The sequence below is a fragment of the Struthio camelus genome, chromosome 1 (assembly GCF_040807025.1).
Source record: "Struthio camelus isolate bStrCam1 chromosome 1, bStrCam1.hap1, whole genome shotgun sequence".
In the NCBI taxonomy this organism is placed as follows: Eukaryota; Metazoa; Chordata; class Aves; order Struthioniformes; family Struthionidae; genus Struthio; species Struthio camelus.
Genome location: NC_090942.1, coordinates 208271016 through 208292352, shown reverse-complemented (window position 1 = coordinate 208292352; position 21337 = coordinate 208271016). Strand labels below are relative to the sequence as shown.

At 36.2% G+C, this 21337-nt stretch overlaps 1 protein-coding gene across 6 annotated transcripts in view; it reads left to right on the top strand.

Annotated features, from left to right (window-relative positions):
- The window catches only part of DYNC2H1 (dynein cytoplasmic 2 heavy chain 1), a 191192-nt gene that overhangs the window by 109262 nt on the left and 60593 nt on the right, over positions 1–21337 (top strand). For 5 of the 6 annotated variants that reach the window (XM_068930371.1, XM_068930372.1, XM_068930370.1 and 2 more), the window contains 5 exons: positions 1652–1762; positions 3510–3665; positions 5837–5912; positions 7914–8125; positions 9692–9796. In XM_068930371.1, the coding sequence (XP_068786472.1) occupies positions 1652–1762; positions 3510–3665; positions 5837–5912; positions 7914–8125; positions 9692–9796 (660 nt within the window). Of the gene's footprint in view, positions 1–1651; positions 1763–3509; positions 3666–5836; positions 5913–7913; positions 8126–9691; positions 9797–20119; positions 20245–21337 lie in introns of those variants that run through there. The other variant, XM_068930374.1, reaches the window with a different exon arrangement.

Here is a 21337-nt window from a genome sequence, read left to right as displayed (position 1 = left end):
CCTGTCACTGGGCACCACGGAGAAGAGTCTGGCGTCATCCTCTTGATACCCTCCCTTGAGATACCTTTGACCCTTGAAGGTCAAAGGGTTGTGATCCGTGGCATGAAGTCCAGTTGGAGGCTGGTCATTAGTGGTGTACCCCAGCAGCCAGAACTGTTTAGTGTCTTCATTAATGACCTGAACGTTGGGACCAAGTGCACCCTCAGCACAACTGCAGATGATACAAAACCAGAAGGAGTGGCTGACACACGAGGTTGTGCTGCCATTCACAGGGACCTGGACAGGCTAGAGAAATGGGCAGAGAGGAACCTCATGAAGTTCAACAAAGGGAAGTGCCAAGTCCTAAACTAGCACCAGTGTAGGCTGGAGGCTGACTGGCTGGAGAGCAGCTTTGCAAAGAAGGACCTGGGAGTTCTGATGGACAACCAGTTGAACATGACCCAGCAATGTGCCCTTGTGGCAAAGAAGGTCAGTAGTCTTCTGGGCTGCATTAGGCAGGGCAGCACCAGCAAGTTGAGGGAGGTGATCCTTCCCCTATATTGAGCACTAGTGAGGCCACATCTGGAGTGCTGTATCTAGTGCTGGACTCCCCAGTACAAGAGAGACATGGACATACTAGATTGTGTCCAGCAAAGGACCTCAATGAAGGTTAAAGGTTTGGAGCATCTGCCGTATGAAGGGAGACTGAGAGAGCTGAGGTTGTTCGTCTAGGAGGAGAGGATGGAGGAGATCTTATCACTCTCCATAAATTTCTGATGGGGGTGAGTAAAGGAGGCGGAGCCAGACTCTTCTCAGTGGCTGACAGCAGTAGGACAAGAGGCAAACTGAAATACAGGCAATTGTGTTTAAACAGAAGAAAAAGCTTTCATACTGTGAGGGTAACAGAGCAGTGGAACAGGTTGCCCAGAGAGGTTGTGGAATCTCCATCCTTGGAGACTGGATTGGACAAGCCAAGGGGGTTGGACTAGTCAGTCTCCAGAGGTCCCTTCCAACCTCAGCTGTCATTCTGTATACCAGATACAGTTGACATTTTGCCTATAGAACAGAACCATTCATGTCTTCGCACAATTTATTTACTTGTTTACTGAAACTACTGAAAGCAACATGAATATGTCCTGGAGATAATCAAAGTGAATAGATTGTGTGAAAATCTCGTGTGAGCATTTTGAGGTATGTGTTTCCCAAGAGTCATAACCACAAAGCTATTGAGTTTGTTCTCAAGTCAGTTGTCAAGCAGCTTTGTCAAGCAGCTTTGGCAGCTTTTGTGAAAAAAATGTCTGTTTCAGATGCACATAGTGCACCTGGAGTATGTTTTCTTATATTCAATGACTTCATATTTTTTGTGAAGCTTTTGTATTTGAAATAGCATTTGACTTCTTGGAAGTCCATGTTCCTATCTTCAGTTTTCTGGAAATCCTGATTTGTGAATAGGATAGACACTTGAAGAAAAAGAAATTAGTGTAACTGTACCATTGCTCAAATTCTTTGAAATCTGTTGTTCTTATGTGACCCACAGTCCAACCCTTCCTCTTTTGAGATCTTGCATCCTGTACTTAAGGAGAAGCTGCTATGTGCTAGCTGGAATATCATTTTGTAAATTCTGACCTGTGCATTTGAAAAAATATTTCAGTATATAACATCTCTTCAATAGGAACTGAATACACTACAGCCTCAGCCAAACTTCCGCCTTTGGCTTACTGCAGAAGTTCATCCAAAATTTACTCCAATTTTGCTTCAATCAAGTCTGAAAATAACTTATGAAGTAAGATCTGTTTGGAGAGCTTTTACTGCATGTTTACAAAAAATGAATTTCAATGCATAGTGAACTATACGTCTAGTTAGAATAAAGTTCAGATAACGTGGACCATTTGTATAACTGATTTTGCCTTTTTTGTTAATTAGAATAAAAATACTAACAGTTTATCTTGAAAGATTTTTAGTGATCGTTTGTGGTCTATATGTTGAAATTTGCTGAAGCTGTGCTTTAAATGGAAGGTTGAGATTTCCTTCTAGATATCTTTTCGAATTGAAAGCCTGAAATGAACATAAATTTATCATGGAGAACATAAATTTATCAAGGAGTTTTCCTTTTGGTCCTATAACTTTATACTCGTTGGACCCTTTCAACAAAAATAGCTATCCTCCCATACCACCTAACATATGGTTAAAAGCTTTTGCTTTCAAAATGACTAAGGAATAACTTGGACCATGCTCTCTCAGATTGTTCTTAAGTGCTCTAAGTTTATGCGCTTCTGTCCGTTATGGAAATCATGGGTAGGGGTGCTTCTTGTTCTCCCGCTGGCCACAGAGTGTACTGTTAGTTTGCCTATAGCTAAACTGAGAAAGTGTGATAATTTTAAGAGTCCAATGTTACTGACTTTCAAGAAGCCAAAATTACTACACTTTTATATTGACTAGAGGGCTTTTTTAACCTTCTTGCTTGTAATGAGGTCCTCAGTAGTGCAAAAACTATAGGACTATACAGGTTTGCAGCTTTTTTTTCGTCTAGCTCCTTGAAATTATTGGACCCACTGTCTTCAGAATAACTGGAACTCTGCACTGATGCAGCTTTCTAATTCCTTTCCTTATCTTTTCATGTAAAGCAAATACTTCATTATCATGAGAAAGCAATGATAGCCAATGACTTGACTAATAATAGTTGATTATTTTATGGTTGTGATATGCCCCATAACTGTTACTGATGAAGAAGTAGATATTTATTTAAAAGAAGATCATTGATTACACAGTTTTACATTTGTTGTAAGATTAGTTTTACAACTCTATTTTATTTATAGAAATCCTGTGGAAACATTAACAAACATTTTTCTAAAGAAAGGAAAAATACTCTTATGAAAATGTGAATTAAATCTCTTTAAAATTTATCTCTGCCTTCACACTTGCAAATCATTTGAAAATGGTTGGGTATCTAATCAGTTGTTTTTACTTTTTAGTACCGTAATCTCTGTTATTATGTACTCTTTACCTGTGGTTATTTCTACTGGTTGTCTCTTTCCAGCAATAAATCAGAGAACTCATATTTTATTCTGTATATCTACTGTATCTGTTCACCAGCTAACAGAGTGCTGTGATGGCACAGGGCCATTTGGCACTGATCACAGAAATAATAATTGGTAGTAGAGCTTGTAAAACCAGAAGAAAAATGCATGCGTTTGCAAAAAAATAAAATGAAAAAAGGATTTATTTTTAAATGTAAATATTTTGATAGCGTGTAGTATTCTTCACTAAATACTTTTACTATATAGTTAAGTCCTCCTAACAGTTGATTCTGATTGTAATTTTCTTCGGTGTGTTTACATTATTTTCAGTATAAGATCATTCTGTTGTTAGGCTATTTAAAATAAGCTGATATTTTTCATGTTTGCTCACTTTCATTTGATAGATTCAAGAGTTAAATACTATTTGTCATTTAGGAGTTAAAATTTAAGAAAACAATAAATGAAAATATAAAATTGCATGCACAGAACAAACTATTTTTCATTCTAATGCAGGCACCTCCAGGCCTCAAAAAGAATCTGTTACGAACCTATGAATCTTGGATGCCAGAGCAAATTAATAAAAAGGGCAATTTGTCTCGAGCCCATTCTCTCTTTTGTTTAGCATGGTTTCATGCTGTATGCCAAGAAAGAAGAAATTATATTCCTCAGGTAATTTTTTTTCACTTTTTTTTTCTTGATTTTCCTCATTTAGTAGCTTTTATACTTGAAAGACTTTTTTTTCATGTATATGTTTGATCATGTTCAGACATGGAAAGATTTGGGTGTTTCCGCTGCTTGCTTTCATTATCGCTTCTGAACTCATTGTAAAATGAGATCTTGATAGCCGGAATTCCTGCCCCTTGGAAAGTGCTGCTGCCTGCCATTGTGGATATTGTGTGATTTGTCTCTTAGGCCATCCTGATGCAGGAGTGAGGTTCCGTGGAAAAGATTCTTTGAATCTTTCCTGCTCCAAACGGGGGAAAAAAATGAACCTCCTCTTTAGGTAGCAAGGTAGAAACTGGTTTCTAAACATACTTTGGAAATATACGTAGTTGAATGATAGCAAGTAACAACTATGCCTTCTAAATGGTGGAAGCCTTACAAAAGAAGAGACGCTTCTTTGAGAAGGAGGAAGCAAGATTGTCTTCTCTCCTTCTAGATCCAAATCCTGTTGAAGGAAAAGGAAGAACAAGAGAATTTGCTCATTTTATATGAGGATTAAAATTGATTTCCCAGACCATACATTTTTTTTTTTTCCTTAGCTAAATATTTGTTTAAAGGAAATACTTTCTGGCTGTGGACACTTAAACTAACAGAAATGAAAACTCTTTCTGTGGCTTGTTTCTTTTTATTTAGACTAGTGATGAAAATAACTTGCCTTCTGATAGATCTGATTTGATCTGATAGAGACTGGAACTTTTGAGAGCTTTTACTTCTTTTTAGTTTGTGATATGTAGAGTCGTCTGCCTCTTCCACAAAAAAGTCTAATTTTGAATATGGTGTTCAAGAAGTGGAACAGGTGAAAGCATTTAAAGTACTGATCTGATGCATGACCTGCCATTTGGCTCTGTTCAAATTCATGTTAATTTGCCACCAGTTATGCAAGTGACTTGCATCACTTGAGATAAGGATATTTCTTCCTCTTTAATTCCACTCTAACTGTGTTTGTCTCGTCTGCAGACTTACACAATGATGATTTTATATTTTGCTTAAGATTATCAGTTTCTACCATTGCTGGACTGTAATTAATGCCAGCTAGAAACTCTTCTATTTTTTAATGAATTTCGGGTTGTTTGGAGTGCAGGTACAGATCTGTCAAGTCAAACACAGTAACACTTTGGAGAGGCTGCAACGTCTTCCCAATCTATGATCTTTATGGTGATTGGCAGCTGGCACATAGCTTGATGGTAATTTTCTGACCAATTGCAGTCTTGACCTGTGGCAGTACCGCTCCAGTAAAACTGGATATGTGCATATTATCTGACCCGTATGCATCTTTCTCCTCACATGACCCATATGTACCTATTTATATGATATGATCCATATGCAAAGGTACATTCTTACCACATGACCCTATTAGGTCTTACATAAGAAGATATAGCAAAAAGAGATACCTTTGACATTTGGATTTCCTAAGTACTATATCATATCTCAGGTTTTATTTGTATTTATCCATTTACATGGGAATTTTTTTGTGAAGAACACTTTCTTTTCTTATCTGTTCAAGAATTTTGTAGTACTCATTAACGCTACATAAAGAATAATGCCATCTGAAACAGAAAGGAGATGTAAACTAACATGATTAAAACATGCATATGGCACTCAGTGTTCCTCTTGTAAGAGTAGAAATAATTGCTTTTCTCGTTGTGATTTTTTCAGTCAGTGTAGAAGTGACAGGAAATAAGGATTAAACTGATCAAAGTATAATATCGTCTATATTAAGTCTGAAAAAGCAGACTTATTTATCAAAATCCAAAGGAAACTGCAATACGAAAGAGCCACCGGAAACAAAATGAGAATTCAATGAGTGACCTACTCACAGCTGTCAGCAAATTTTAGCTGCAGTAGCACTGTTAGGGAAGAAAAGAATCTTAAGTTCACATTCCTCATACTCAGTGGATTCTAACTTGTGTAACTGTGTAAAATACACTGTTAGAGCTTTTTCTGCTGCACTACCTCAACCGAATGTTTCTAAAGATGCGCTTTACAGGAGCTAGGATGTCTCTTCTTTCACTCAGCGCTAAGTGTTTTACATTTTTCAGGAACCACTTAATATTTTCATTGTACTTCATAACCATCGTTTTGTGACTAAATTTTTTTGATTTCTTTTTAAACTTTAGGGTTGGACCAAGTTTTATGAATTTTCTTTATCTGATCTCCGTGCAGGTTTTGACATTATTGATAGACTCTTTGAGGGTAAGTCACTTTTAAAGGGAAACTTACCCATCTCTGTAGCATAACCTTTCTGAATGGTTTTCGTTTAAAATTTTTGTATATTAAATACTTTCCTAGTGATTTTTATAAATATATAGTTACTTTGAATGATTGCTTTGTTTGGAGTAGGCCTGTTCTGTTTCATGGCAGCTTTCAAAGCATTCATATTTTGCGTTTGAATCTTCACTGGAGCACTTGTAGAAGATTTGCACAAATATATATACGTATGGCCAGGTGTCCGGGTAACTGCGTTAATATGGGAATTAGCCTGACCCCAAATCAGCCATGTTAGGCTTATCAGACTTTACTGAACTTAGATACAGACTCTGACATTATGTTTGTATTAGTAAGCTGGTTGGGGCAGTAGACAGCCTCAAAACAGTTCCATGATCAGATTTATTTTTCCTATATTTGGCCTGTGCCAATTGGCATTCTCCTGTTTTGTGCCACCTGACCTTAGGTTCTAATAAGGGGCCTCTATTGTTGGTAGAAATGTTGCCTGAAGAGGTTGATCTTTCTAAAACACTTAGATAACAGCTGAGATGCTGCAAGTATTGTCACCCATAAGCCAAGCCAGAAATATGAGGTGCATAATGATTCAATTTTTTGGGTCAGGTAAACCAGTAGTTTGTGTATGCCAGGAACTATTCTTCTAGGCTTCCTGAGCCCAGCAGAATTAATGGGAAATATAGGAATGCCTGGTGGATGAGATCTTCTGCCTCCATTCCTTCCCAGTGTGAGCTCCCTCATATACTGAATAACGAGTTGAGTATGAGCTCCCTCATACTGAAATTCATTGTTAGGTTGAACCCACTTCATTGTTCTGTTAAGTAGGGTAGTAAATAGTTTACTTAACCTTAGTAAATATAAAAAAGATAGATTTTTTTTTAATGTTTGCCTTTTATATAGTTTCACAGTGAGGTTAGAAACTGATATTCAGAGAAAATTTAAGATCATTGACTTAAATGAGATTTATGAATGAGTATAAATGAGTATTTTATGGAATTGAACGTTAGCTATACCGACTTGAAACATACTGGATGATGTAAAGAGCTTTGAATCATTGACTGTTAATCATTAATCTAATCATTAACTATTGCAATGAAGATAACTTTTCTTAAGAAGGAATGATAGAAGCATTTGGAATACACTGGTTGCCACAAGAAAAGCCTTAAAACAGTTGCTGCTTCCTTTCATCCAGTGACTTTTAGTAGTAGAGATCTGATCGCTACTACAATTATTCCTAGAATAGCTGGTTCTGATCAAGCTTTAACCTACACTGGAAGGCAACAGGATATTAATCCAGTGTAGTTATTTTGGGCAAATGTGATAGAAGGGAGGGAACACAAGTTATTTTAAACCTGATAAGCCAGAAACAAGTAATTACAAAACAGGAATTTGACCAGGAAATTAATAGTAAAGTGCTTAATTTTATAAACTACATTGTGTGATCTGTAATGATCACAAAGTATAGCCTGGACCTCATTGTATTTGAAAGATGGCATTTCCAATAATATTATATATTTAGAGCATTATCCAGTTTTTTTCAATCGGTTAGTTTATTTTCTGAGATCAGATGGGAATGTAGTACAAAATACTGTATACAATTTTGAACATGTAAAATTTTGCCTGTTCATGACAAAGGAGGACATAATTAAACTTTTTACTGCATCCTCTCTGAAATGCATGTAACCCATTGGCATATCTACAATAAAAAGCTCTTTAAGATTTGTGTTATATTTCTGAAAATTCACTTTGATTTGAAACACAGTAACTACTAATTTTATCACTGAAAAGTATTTACAAATCCAGTGAAGCTTTTGCAACTTTTATTATTTGGTAATAGAGAAGAAAAACGATTAGAAATGAATTATTGGGTGTGTTTGTATTGTATTTTACTGAAGAATACCTGTGCTGACAACAAGCAATGCTTATAATGCACTATTAACAATTGATGTAAAACTAATATTAATAAATTTACAGGTTCCAAAGATTTTCAGTGGGAATTTGTGCATGGCTTGTTTGAAAATGCAATTTATGGAGGCCGTATAGATAATTACTTTGATATGAGAGTTCTTCGGTCCTATTTGGAGCAGCTTTTCAATTCAAGAATCATTGGCAGTTTAAATGGTAGAGGCAAGAAGATGACTAGATTCCCATATTCCATCTCTTTACCAAATTCCTGCAGTATTTTGGTAGGTATGCATCTCGTTATCTAATATAGAAAATGATACAAGCTATTTTCCAGAAGCATTATATCCACAAACAAAGCCGGAGATGCAATGCAAATGATACCTCAGTTTCTCTGAGAATTCTTTTGTGTGGAACAGTAATTGCTGCGTTGTCAGAACTATTCTCCTAGACTATTTGATCAGTGTCCTTATTTTATGTTATCTGATGGGATTATGGTGAAAAATGGTATAGCTATGAAGAACTGCATAAAATAACTTGAGTTTACTTCTGACAAAGGAGGGCATCATTACTTTTTTAGTAACTTAGTGTATTAACCTAGCAGTAATCTTGTACAGAATGCTGAATATTCTTTATCTTGTAGATGGAACAGGGAAATCTAAATATTTGTCCATATTTGTGAAATACATGAACCTTCTGGCAAAATTTGCTAATTTGCTCTCAATGTTATATGTGATTATATTTGGAGGTAAATATAGATTCTCCTTCACCTTTAGTATTCAAGAGTGTAATGACAGGGCATTCAGCTCAGTCTGAAGAACTGGTATCTATCCTTTCTCATATTATTAGTATCTCTCTATTTCTAGTATTTTCATGATTATTACTGTAAGAGTTCCATATATATGTCTTAAATATTTTTCTGTTAGTAGTGTTATTGAATAGAACACTAGTAATAAAGCTAGATTTGCAATTACTTAAGTCAATTGGCATAATATATCTCACCAAATAGTGTTCCCTCAGTGTTCAGTGAGGTGATCTGCTGTTACGGTTACCTTGGAACTAAGGGTTCATGTCCAAGTATGTCATATACCCTTGGGACCTGATCTTGCAAACACTCAATAAGATTACTCACGATAGTAAGTAAGAGCACAAACATGAATGTGTTCAGGATCAAGGACAAAGTGCACATGGTATAATGCATTAAGGTGCAGCCAAACTTTCATATACCAAATATTTTTGCCATTAGAGCCACAATAAGAGACATCTGGGACCATTAGTGTACCCTGGTCCGCAAGACCTCTTTCTATTTCGTATGAGAAGAGCCTCACTAGTGATTATTACGCTAGACCCACTATTTTGTGTCTCTAATAATTATGCAAACCTATTTTTAGCTAAACAATTTCATTTTTTTTATATAATAATATCTTCCTAGAGAGGAAGCCTATATTCCTTATATAAACATACATTATATTATGCTATTCAAATCCCAAATGCTGAAATCCTTTTTTTTGTATGTTATATTACAGGTAATCTTATTTTTATCTATTCAATTGAAGTGTTGTAATTACTTTTCAGAGAAAACTTCTTAGCGTATTTTTTTTCCTAACTGATAACATCACTGTAATCAGAATTGCTTTTTGCCCTTTCAGCTTTCTGTTCTTTTTACTGCAGTTTTTTTTTAAAATAACATTTATAAATTTATAAATAGAATTCCAAGATGTGTTATATAGTCATTTTAATTTTTGTGTCATGCAGTGCATTTATTGAAATTCTTTTCAGTGTATGCTGTTAATTTCATGAGCCGAAGAAAGAGTTCTTTCAGTTGTGTTTTTTCTTTTCTTCTAATGTAGGATTATCGTAATATTATTGAAAGCCTTCCAGAAGATGATAAACCTGAATTTTTTGGCCTACCCGCTAATATTGCTCGTTCATCACAACGTATGATCAGTTCCCAGGTAAGATTATATTTTGCATTGACCTCTGAATCTTTTGGCTGGAGACCTGAAGCACCTGTTCAGAAATATGAATTTGCATACAAAAGTCAGTCTGAACAGAGGGATTTTTGGAATAGGTTGACTTTTATCTGTGGAACACTTCTTTGTAATAAACATTACAATTTCAGGATGTAAAAGAAATTTCAAAATAAACTCTACAGGTATCTCTGATACAGGCTAGAGTTACTTAATTTAATTAACAGCAAGACATTCTTGCATATTTTATTTAAATCAAATTACTAATAAATTTAATATATTGTTTTGCAGTGTTCTGATACTTGATTTTCTGTAGTTTGCATTACCAGCAATTCTAAGAGATACAGTATGCTTATCACTCTGTTGATTTTCTGTTAGTTCAGCTTAGCTTGTGCTAACCACAGTCACTTTTTCAGCTTACATTTAAAACTTCAGTTTCCACGGTAGCACTTAGGGGTGGTTAGCGTTGCTTCTGGTATTCAAAAGATGGCTTCTAGCATACAAGTCCTATCAAATGAAGAATTAGGTGAGAGGACTACAGGCAAATACGTGTCAGCCAGATTCAGATCTTACACAACTGTTTCTTTCTTTGAAGACAGAAACTTGGAGGACCAGAAAGCGTTAAAATAGTCCACTTCCAATAGTGAATGGTGCAAGACAAAAAATGCTTTCAGTGAACTACTCCTGTTTTCATCCACATCCAGCTTGTTTTCAATAACAGGATTGTTATAGAGAAGGAACATAAATACACATAGATTCGTAAGAAGAATTGTCTTTATTGCAGTTCAACTGCAAAAGTTTACTCCTGGGTCTGGTTACAGTTTTGTATGTACTAGCAAAAATGGAAGTAACAAGGTTTCTGGAATTCCAGTTCTTTTAGTCCTTTTTCAGGACTATATAGATAAGGTTATAATGAAACGTCATCGTATGTCACGTGTCAGCCGTTGGTAATATCTCTCACATAAAATCATCTGATCCCTTACCAGTATCCTCATGTATCAGAATTTCTCAGAGCAACCACATTCATTTGATCAAAATTCCAGCTAGCTTCTTACCTTTGATCCTTAAAGTCTTGCACCACCATCTCTTTGAATTGTCAGTTTGTCTCACCTTCAGTATGTTCTCTGAATCATAGAATTAACAACTTTTTCAGGAGGAGACATAATTATAAATGGTATTTAAGCCTTCAAATTCGGATATTTCATTTGCTGTTATATTTCAGGTAGCTGGTGAAATTGTTTTCATAATGTATGTGCCTCAGTTGCCATGAAGACAGAGTAATGGAAGATTTTATCTGCCTAAATTCACACATCTAATTTTAGTGGATAGGCTGTACCTCTGGAGATCTTCAAAAACAGTTACCTTTCTCTGTGATACAGATAGAGAACTTACAGACTTACTTTAGGAGAACTGCTTTATTATACACAAAAAAATTCAGGAGAAAATTAATTATCTAACTAAGACTAGACCTTACAGTGTCTATGGTTATACGGACTTCTCATTCCTTTCTAATAGAAGGGAAGGTCTCTTTCTGTGCTTTACAAAAAGGATTCTTTGTTTCTGTTGAACCCGTAACAATGATTTGAAATGCAATACAGCTCTGTATTAAGACCTGAAGTTCAGCCTCTATGGTTATGTCCTTTTATACTACTGGTAGGGTCTTCAGACATCCAAACAGTCTGTCTGGTCTGGCATTGTAAGCTGTGTGTTTTGGAATTGGTCAAAACAGACATTATGAGCCTATTCTGGAAGAAATCAAAGCTTGTCAGCATGTTTCACTATCCTTCATTTATGTTCAAGATTTGTCATAATTTTCTGTCATAGACCTGCGGGAGATGCTGAGATTAAGAACAGAACACATCTCATCCTATTATTTTCTATTTTATTGACACTTTCTTCAGTTTCCCATTCCTGGGGTTGTTTCGTTAGAGAAGAGACAATATTTTATTTGATCTTAGATTGTTAAATTTCCATAATATGTTTAATGAATTAAGTACCTATGGATATAGAGTGTTTTAATATTTTAGAATACTAAGATATTTTTCTGTATTCACAGCTTTTTACTTTTTAGTGATGCATGCAGACTCACTGAAAGTAAAATATGCTTTTCTACCATTGATACTTATTTTGAATATAGAATCTGCACTATGTTAAAGGGCATGAAGACATGAAATCTAGTACCTTATCCGGTATCTTTCTTTGTTCCCAGCTTGCTCTATGCCAAAGTCATTTTTAGTATCGTCACTGAAATAGTAAGAAAAATTTGTTCAGATGATTATCTTCAGTTATAAATATAATCATTTAGGAATTAAATAAACACAAAATTCTTGAGAGACTTTTTTGATCAAATAACTCAGTTGATGTTGGTTATCATCCATCCAAGTAGTTTCAGCTAGTTCTGTTTGCATTGTTAATCTAATTTCTATTAATGCGATAGTTTTTATAGCTGCTATTCACTGAATGTTAAGGTTTTAGTTCGATCCGCAAATTCGAAACCAATAGTTTAGAAGAGAGAAGATGGGTAATATTTTGTGCTTATGTTTTTCTGAAAGTGAACACTTTTGAAGAATTCTTAATTTCTCTCAGTCATCAAAATGATATCTTTGCCATTTAGAGATGAGAAATTAAAAAAAAAAAGAGTTATTCTCACTGCAGAGTAACATATGTCTACTTAAGTATGTCATAATAATGAAATTAATTGTTTCTCAATTTAATGAAAATAAAGTGCTGGGGTCTTTTTCAGTCTCTGTTCAAAAAATCACTGGTATTAAATATCTCACTTATTGCTGTAGCAGCAAGATATGACAGATGGCTATATTATAGTTGGGAGTTCTCAGTTATCATGTAACTGCAGTCTAGTTCAGATCTGATTGTATGTTTTATATGTGAGAATGCAATTGTTGTAGTACTTCAAGAACAGGTGATGATCAGAGATTTGTCACATATTGGTCTGAGTCATGTGTGCCCCGACTTGGGTGAATGCCATGTTGTGTTCAGTACAACAACAATCTGCTGTCTGCTTCTAATACTGTTGTTGAACCTAATTAATGGTACAGCTAACAGATTCTCTGGTACAGCTATTCTTATTCCGCTTTGTGGAGCCAGAAAATATTAAGTGTCTGTCTTGGGAAATGTTTCTTGTTGCTCTTGTAACTTCTGTTTTGTCAGTCGGAGAAGGGGATTGGTGAAGTAATTTGAATTGTGGATGTCTTGAATATAAACACTTTGTTTAGTTTGTTGTACTAAGCTTTTCAGTTGATAATGTTTTATCATTTCTTTTCACCTAGGTGTCAATTCAGATGCCTATAAATAGGCATTTTGTATCATCTGAGTTGTCCTAGTGTATTCAGGATGTCTACAAGGATCTAGCAGATATGACACATGATCAAAGGGAATTCATTTTCTGCTTGGGACCAGCAGCTGGAAGTCAGGGGTAAAATGGAACTAGATGCCAGTGTTTAAGCAGTTGATTCCCATTGCTGGTGTAACCTAGTCCAGTACAGTGTGGATCTGCTGGAAGTCCTGTGTCATATATGCCTATCTGTGACATTTTCTTGGATACCCTACAGGTTATCCATAGGTACATAATGCCAAATGGCATTATGTATGGCAACTGAATTGAGCCACTAATGCTTAGAGGCTAGGGAGGAGTTTGACTAAGTTGGACTAAGGAATGACTGTACTGCAGCCTGAGTTGAAAATAGGTAACGCTCACAGGCAGGTGAAAACCTTTTGTTTGTTTAGGTTTGCTCTCTGGGATTTCTGACATCACTTAGGTCTTGTGGAGCCAATTTAGAACTTTAGGGCAAAGCTTTAATTCTTTATGTTTTTTCAATAGTTCTTGTTTTCTTTGGTTTTAGTTTTAAAAAAGTCTGGGTGAGAGGACACAACGCTGGATAAGCACAGTTAAACAGTACAAATCTTTAACCAGTGATTAGCATAGTTTATTTGATCAGTAAATTAATTGTGTCAGACGACATAAAAGTTGATTGAATGGCAAGTCTTATATCAGTGGTGTAATGAACTGGTCCATATATCAAGTGGAACTCACTTTAATAATTGCCTGCCCAGCCTTATCATGCTGCCTTAGAAAGGAACAAGTTACAAGGAGAGAAAAAGGATTAATTTAACTGGAAGTGCAGTGGGTTCACTATAATTACAAGAATTGAAATAGAAGTTCAGTATTTTTTATTAAAAAATGTATGCTCTCACTCACCCAGAAAGGGCTTAATGGAAAAAACTTCTTTTTGATGTGAGACCGTTGTTCTGTAGAAATTCTTACCTCTGAATATTGGGTTTGTTGAATGTCAAATATAATACTGGAAATTTGTTTAGATTTGTTTAGATGGTTCTGCGTTCAGAATATTGAAAATATAGGCATACCTATATTTTCAAATGATTTGTTCTATTATTACCACATGAACCTATAACACAATATGAACGTGTATCAGTAGGATGAAGGTGCATAGGCACCTTGAACTTGGAGTTCAAGGACTCCTGTGTTATAAAGCCAAAGCTTGCACCAGGACTCAACTTAAATCTGTTTCTGTTGATCTGATGAAAGAGTCAATAACTTCAAAATACTTGCTTGTATAATACCCAATTCAAATATCCATGCTGTTTTGAAGCATACTTAATATTTGCTCTATTTGAAATATTTTCCATACAAGATGAAAGAAAATGTTAGTCTTCGATCAGATTTGAAAACCTGTGAAAACACTGTTCCATGCCCTAAATAGTATAGTGTACACTAGTATATTACAACTATGCTAGCACTATTTTGATTTTGAATGGCTTGTTCAATGTCACTTTATAGTAACACAACTTTGAATATTTTTCTTCATAATGCCTTTCAATCCTGAGCTTTTTGGATCAGTTTCAGAATAGGTATGCCGTATTGAGGAAGCACAGAATTTATGGTATTTGTAACATTTGCCTATCTTCCAAAAAAAAAAAAAAAAAAAGTGAAAAAATACTGGTTCTTCAGCTAATTATTATTGCTCCTCTAAATACACTGACTGAAATAACTGCTTCTATTGACAGCCCTTGACGAGAATGAGTCGAAAGGTTCTTTTTATACACAAAAAAGTCATATTACAATAGCTACTAGTTTTTAATATCAATACTAGGTAAACAAGCGTCAAATACATTTCTTTGAGGTTGCATCAAGAAAGTTTCTTGATTCAGCTGATTTCTTAGATTCTAATGAAACTTCTTGAAAATGAGGTAGTCTGTAGTCATCAGTAAAGAAGGCAAAATGGCAGTAAACATACTGTCAAATTTCCAGATGCAGGACAGACAAGAAGGTGATGGAGAGTAGTCAGCATGGATTTGTGAAGGAGAAATTATGCTTAACCAGCCTAATAGTACAATTAGATGACTGGCTTGGTGAATGAGGGGAGAGCAGTGGATGCTGTTTGTTGTGACTTCAGTAAGGCTTTTGACGCTGTCTCCCATAACATCCTCATAGACAAGCTGATGAAGTTCAGTCTCTGTAAGTGGACAGTGAGGTGGACTGAAAACTGGCTGAACTGCCAGGCTCAGGGGGTCATGATCAGTGGCATGAATTCCAGCTAGAGGGCTGTCATTAGCAGCGTATGGCAGCAGTCAAAATTGATGCCACTGTAGAACTCCAGTAAGGACCTGGGAGCCCTGATGGGCAGCAAGCTGAACATGAGCTAGCATTGTGCCCTTGTGGCAAAGAAAAGCAATGATATCCTGGGCTACGCTAGGAAGAACAACACCAGCAGGTCAAGGGAGATGATCCTTCGCCTGTATTGAGCGCTGATGAGGCCACATCTGTAGTGCTGTGTCTATTGCTGTGCTCCCCAATACAAGAGAGACATGGACATACTAGATTGAGTCCATCAGGGGACCTCAATGAAGGTTAAAGGTTTGGAGCATCTGCCATATGAAGGGAGGCTGAGAGAGCTGAGATTGTTCATCCAGGAGGAGAGGAGGCTCAGGCAAGATCTTACCAATATTTATAAATACCTATGGTGGAGAATAAAGAAGGCAGAGCCAGGCTCTTCTCAGTGGTGCCCGGCAAATGCCAGAAAATTCCATCTGAACATGAGAAAACACTTTTTCACCATGAGGGTGGTTACACACTGGAACAGGTTGCCTAGAGATGTCATGGAGTCTCCATCCTTGAAGCTATTCAAAACCTGACTGTACAAGATCTTGGGCAACCTCCTCTAGCTGACCCTGCTTGAGCAAGGGGGTTGGACTGGACAATCTCCAGAAGTCCCTTTTAACCTCAATCATTCTTCAGTTCAGTGAAAAATTGTCTAAATGTTCTAAATATCTTGTTTATTCTTTTCTTTTGTATTTAACGATGAATATATTCTATCTTTTAAAAACTTCTTACAATCCTTTGGCAAAAACATGAACTTACTTTAACTGTTTTTATCTTTGTCAGATACTCATACAGTAGACTCTGGAATGTAGACCATGTTGATTACTGTATGTTATGTATTTAATCTACACTTTACATAATCTAGTAAGAGTTGAAGTTGTTAAAAATGCTAGTATTTGGAAATAAATCCTTAGTTAACTTGCACAAAATCGGAAGAGATTCAGGAGAGCGTGAAGGAATATGCATGGTGAACTTTTCATTTACATGCAGGTTCACACTCTACTGAACTGCTGTGTTTTACTCTAAACTGTGGATCTGAATCTTGAAAATATGAGTGTTGTTACAATTCTGTGATATGCCTTTATAATACAAGAGAGAGCCTCATTCTTCCAATAGTAGCTTGCATTACTTCTTTAAGCGCCTGTGGCAATTTATGTAGCATAAATGGGAGATCTTTTCATAAAGTCTCTAACTATGAACCCTACCTCCATTCAGTTACTGACAATTTGGCAGTCTTAGATCCGTAGATGATTCCGTGGTTCACAGTCTGAAATGGAATGGTTGCCTTCTGACAGCACTTCTTCTCCTAAGTTCATTACCAGGCCAAAGCAGAAAAAAGCTGAATGAATGAGAAAGTGGGAACCCACCAGCTCAAACACTCACCATGTCCCTAGCACTAGAGAGATCAAATTTAGTACCCTGTAATGTCCACTGCTTCACTGAGTCTGTGGAAAATGTGTGGTATATTCTCTTACGCTTATCATTTATGTCTGCTATCCCATATAGTTTCCCACCTACTAGACATTATCCTTTCTCAGTCTGCATTTTTTACTAACATCTCCTTCCTTATGCAGGGAGTCACAAAATATTACTGTGTCCCCCGCTAAACTCAGAATTAGAGGAAGCAGGAGTTCTTTTAAAACATACGTACGTTGAAATCATGTATTAAACCTGAGGAAACCTTCTGTTAGATCTCAGAGATTTAAAATAATCATTCAGATATACATTAAGTTAAAGTAAATTATTTTCATCAGTCTTCTGTCATTTCAAAATCTTTTAAAATAGATATTAAACTGATAATACTGTGATTTGTTTAACTAAGCATGAAGTTATAGTGATAAAATTGTTTTGTAAGAAATCTGATTCCATTTTATGAAATTGTTTCACTACACAAGACAGCCAGATCAGCAGAAGTGTAGATTGTATATAGACTTTCTGCGAATGTTATTTATTTTTCATTCATTGGAATGATAGAAAGTTTGTATTGCTGCAGCATGACGTTTCTGTGCTGTAGCAGAGATTTGCTGAAGCACAGTGCAGTATTTTGCAGTCATGCAGAGATCTGTTCTGTTACCTACTGCATTGCTAATGTTGGTGTAAGCCTAAAGCATAGCACTAAAAGAAAACAGTTTTTTCCAATAAACACACCAATATTGATTCATATTATATTCATAGCTTCTTTTTTCACAGAGAACTTCTTCAGTTCTAATTTAAGTGCTAAATACCGCTACTTGTATTATTTTAGTACTGGTAATTACTAATTGAATCATTAGAAATTATGTTCCAAGATGCTATGTAGGGCAGCTCAGAGAGTATTAGTACTGCATGCATACTAAATACTGGTAAGAGTCATTTTCTTTTTAAGAATATATTTAGCTTAAATAGATGTGATCTTTTCAGTAACTTGACTTATATTTTTTCTAGGTTTTGTCTAGAATCATTTTATGTAGGAAGAGCTTGGTAAATTTTTAGAGATCCTATTTGTAGAGTTCACTGTGACTTTGGTTCTGCCTTTACTATTACAAGATATATCTTTGACATAATGTCCCTTAGGTTGAATATGGTCATAAATAATCTCACATCTCTTGCTGTGTTTTCTCTGTGAACAGTGCAGGGAGAATACAGCTAACAGTGCAGCTACAGGGCTCAAAGTAGCTTGTCCTGCCTGTTTTACACCAGGCAGGGATGTTCTGTATAGCTGAAACCTAAGTTTCCCCACTCTAAGCAAGTGTCCCTGCCACTAAGTTACAATCACGCTCCTTCCTTCTGATCTGATAGACACTGTACTGTTGCCTGCATCTTGACCTATATTCAGGTGGTTTAATCTCCCAGCCTAGCCGATAACCCAGTGATTAGAGCAGTCTACTAGAATATGTGGAGATTTACTTTAGACTTTTGATGCGAAGGGCCTATAATCTAGATCTCTCTCTAGTCACCTTGCAGAGTGGGCTGTAGACTCTGGTATACAGAACTGTCTCTTATTCTTGGGATTACATTTCTATTTTTTAGGTATACCTGTGAACCTGTTTCATTCTTTATTATATTTTTAATAGAACTACATATATATATAAAGTGTCTTAATCAGCACAACATATATGATAAATAGAGTTTTTCCAGACTGAAACATACAGGCCTATGTATGCATTCTTACACCTTAGCAAAGCAGTAAGAGTTATCTTGTTCCGTGCAGGACTTAGCATGCCTAGTTACCACCCTAGAAGATGAAATGAAAATATAGAACCATTGCTCTGTCTTCTTCCTCTCCTTGCACAGCAAACCTTACTCATTACAGAAGTGCCTGTGGCACTTCTTAGAGAGAGTAACATTTTAGAGCCTTCTGTTATTGTTGTGTGATTCCATCAAATCCTGGTGAACGGCTATGCCTGCAAATGACTGCAGCCTATAACAAGTAGCTACGTATGATCAGCCAGCTGATACAGGTAAGGGTTTTCCGATAATATAGGAAAGCATTTTATGAAGAAGCCTGTTTGTTCAGTAATTGGCAGGAAATCTAAGGCTCTTCAAATGTGACTGCCGGTAGAAGTCAATATGGCTAGCATAATGTTAATTTTTGTGCAGAATAGTATGTATGATAACGTTAATGATGCCTCTGCATCAGGCATTCAGCTTTTTTTTTTTCATATATGATTTTATAATGCTTCACAGAAAGAATTTAGACTTGATCATATGAGATATATAAATCTCAGTGAGATTGAAAAATAGGTTATTTTTGATATTTTCATGGTCAAACGAGCTCTTTTCTCCTGCTTATCATGCAAGGATAAAGGGTAATTTCAGTCTCTCTAAATACGAGCACAAAGTCTTGATTCCTCTGTGTCCACCATCCCAAATATGGGAAGTGGAAGGCAAACCAGTGGCCTTACAGTTCACTTTTTAGAACCGGTGGAGGAAGTTGTGCATGCATAATTAAAACTGTTGCTTTTTAAAGTTCTTCAAAGTGCTTAAGGGCTTTACATTTTATAAATGTAAAACAATCTTTGATGACTCCCTGCACAGCAGAGATACCTCTGTCTGTCCTATGTATTAGAATTCTCTATATCTGTCTTTAAAGATGTGAATTCTCCTATTCTGGATGTGACTAGTTTTTAGAGGTTGTGGTGCTAATTAATAATTAGTAATATTTTGGTGCTAATTTAGTTTCCAGTTGATCACGATCATAATGTTTTTCCCTTTTACCATATTCTATGGAATTGTAAAAAGTGATTTAGAAGTACAAATTCCAAAGAACAAGAACTGATTTTGAAAGTCTACTCTTTCTATTAATTTAATTTTCTTTTAATGGTCTCCATTCTATTGAATAAAATCTTAAATATTTTTTTATTTATTATTTTACGTGAAAACTTCCTTGTCTTTGTTCTGTAATCAGAACTTTATCTGAACCTATAGTGTTAGGATAACATGGCTATTGTAAAATTTGAGTTTTCTAATGTAGTGTATAGCAATATGTGTTATTCCTAAGAAAAAGGTTATCGCTGTATGTGATAAATGGAAGTAATTGATGTCATAGCGCTAATAGTTATCAGTTTTATTGACTGTCAGTTATTAATTGTTGATAATGAATTGATAATGTAATATATATAGAAAAACACTGTATTTCTGGTTTTTATTAAAAGGATCTAAATTAATCCATTCTACATCTTTGTCCCTAGGTTGCCCCATCAGTATTCAGCAGTGTGACCATCTTAGTTTTGATCTTCCTTTTGTTGATGGTGTATCTATAGAAGCCCTTCTCGTTGCCTTGTGCTTTCCTCATAAGTTTCAGCTCCATATAAGCTCTGTTCAGTATTCAGCAGTGTGACCATCTTAGTTTTGATCTTCCTTTTGTTGATGGTGTATCTATAGAAGCCCTTCTCGTTGCCTTGTGCTTTCCTCATAAGTTTCAGCTCCATATAAGCTCTGTTGTTCCTTATTCTGTTCCTTCCTGCCTGGGTGATATTTCTATATTCCTCTAAGGTAAGTTTATCCCTGCTTGCACCATCTTCCTTTTTGGATATGAGCTCAGTCGGGAGTTTCCTGTACATGCCAGTCTTAAGCCAGGCCTGCTTGACAGCCTACAAATTGGAATGAACTTTTCTTGTGCTTTGAGGAGGTTCTCCTTGAACGTTAAGGTCCAGGCCCCTTTGACCTTCCCGTGGGATCCCATCTACCATCCTCCTGAACAAGCCAAAGTCTTTTCTCCTGAATACCAGTGTCATTATTCTACGACACTCAGGTCGCTCCTCACTTCTCTGAGGTTCTTCTTAAACAGCTCTGTCTCATAGTCACTGCAGCCAAGGCTGCCATCATCCGTCTCATCCCAGACCAGTTCTTCATTATTTGTGAGCAGCAGATCAGATAGACTGCTTCCTATATTCAGCTTATCCAGCACTTGCATGAATAAATTGTCTTTGATGCAATCTAGAAGTGTACTAGAATGCTTTCCCCAAACGTGTTGCTTTTCTAGCAGATGTCAGGATGGTTAAAGTCCTGCCTGAGTGCCAAGGCATGCGATTATAAGGCTTCTTTCAGTTGTTTAAAGAAGGTTTTATCCATTTCCTGTTCTTAATGAGGCATTCTACAGCATGCAACCGCTGTGGGATCCCCCTTATTGGCTTTTCCTAACCCATAGCTTTCAGCTGGCTTGTCACCTGTTCTGTAGCAAAGCTCTATGCATTCAGGCTTCTTTTGTATAGAGCACAACCTTCTCTTCTTGACTTCCCTGCCTGTCCTTCCTGTAGGGCCTATACCATCCACCACTGCACTCAAGTCATGCAAGCTGTACAGTCCCTCGGTGATCTCAATAAGGGCATAGCTACGTAGCTGCGCACAGACTTCTGATTACTCCTATTTGCTTTCCATGTTGCGCGTGTTCATTTACAGACACTTGA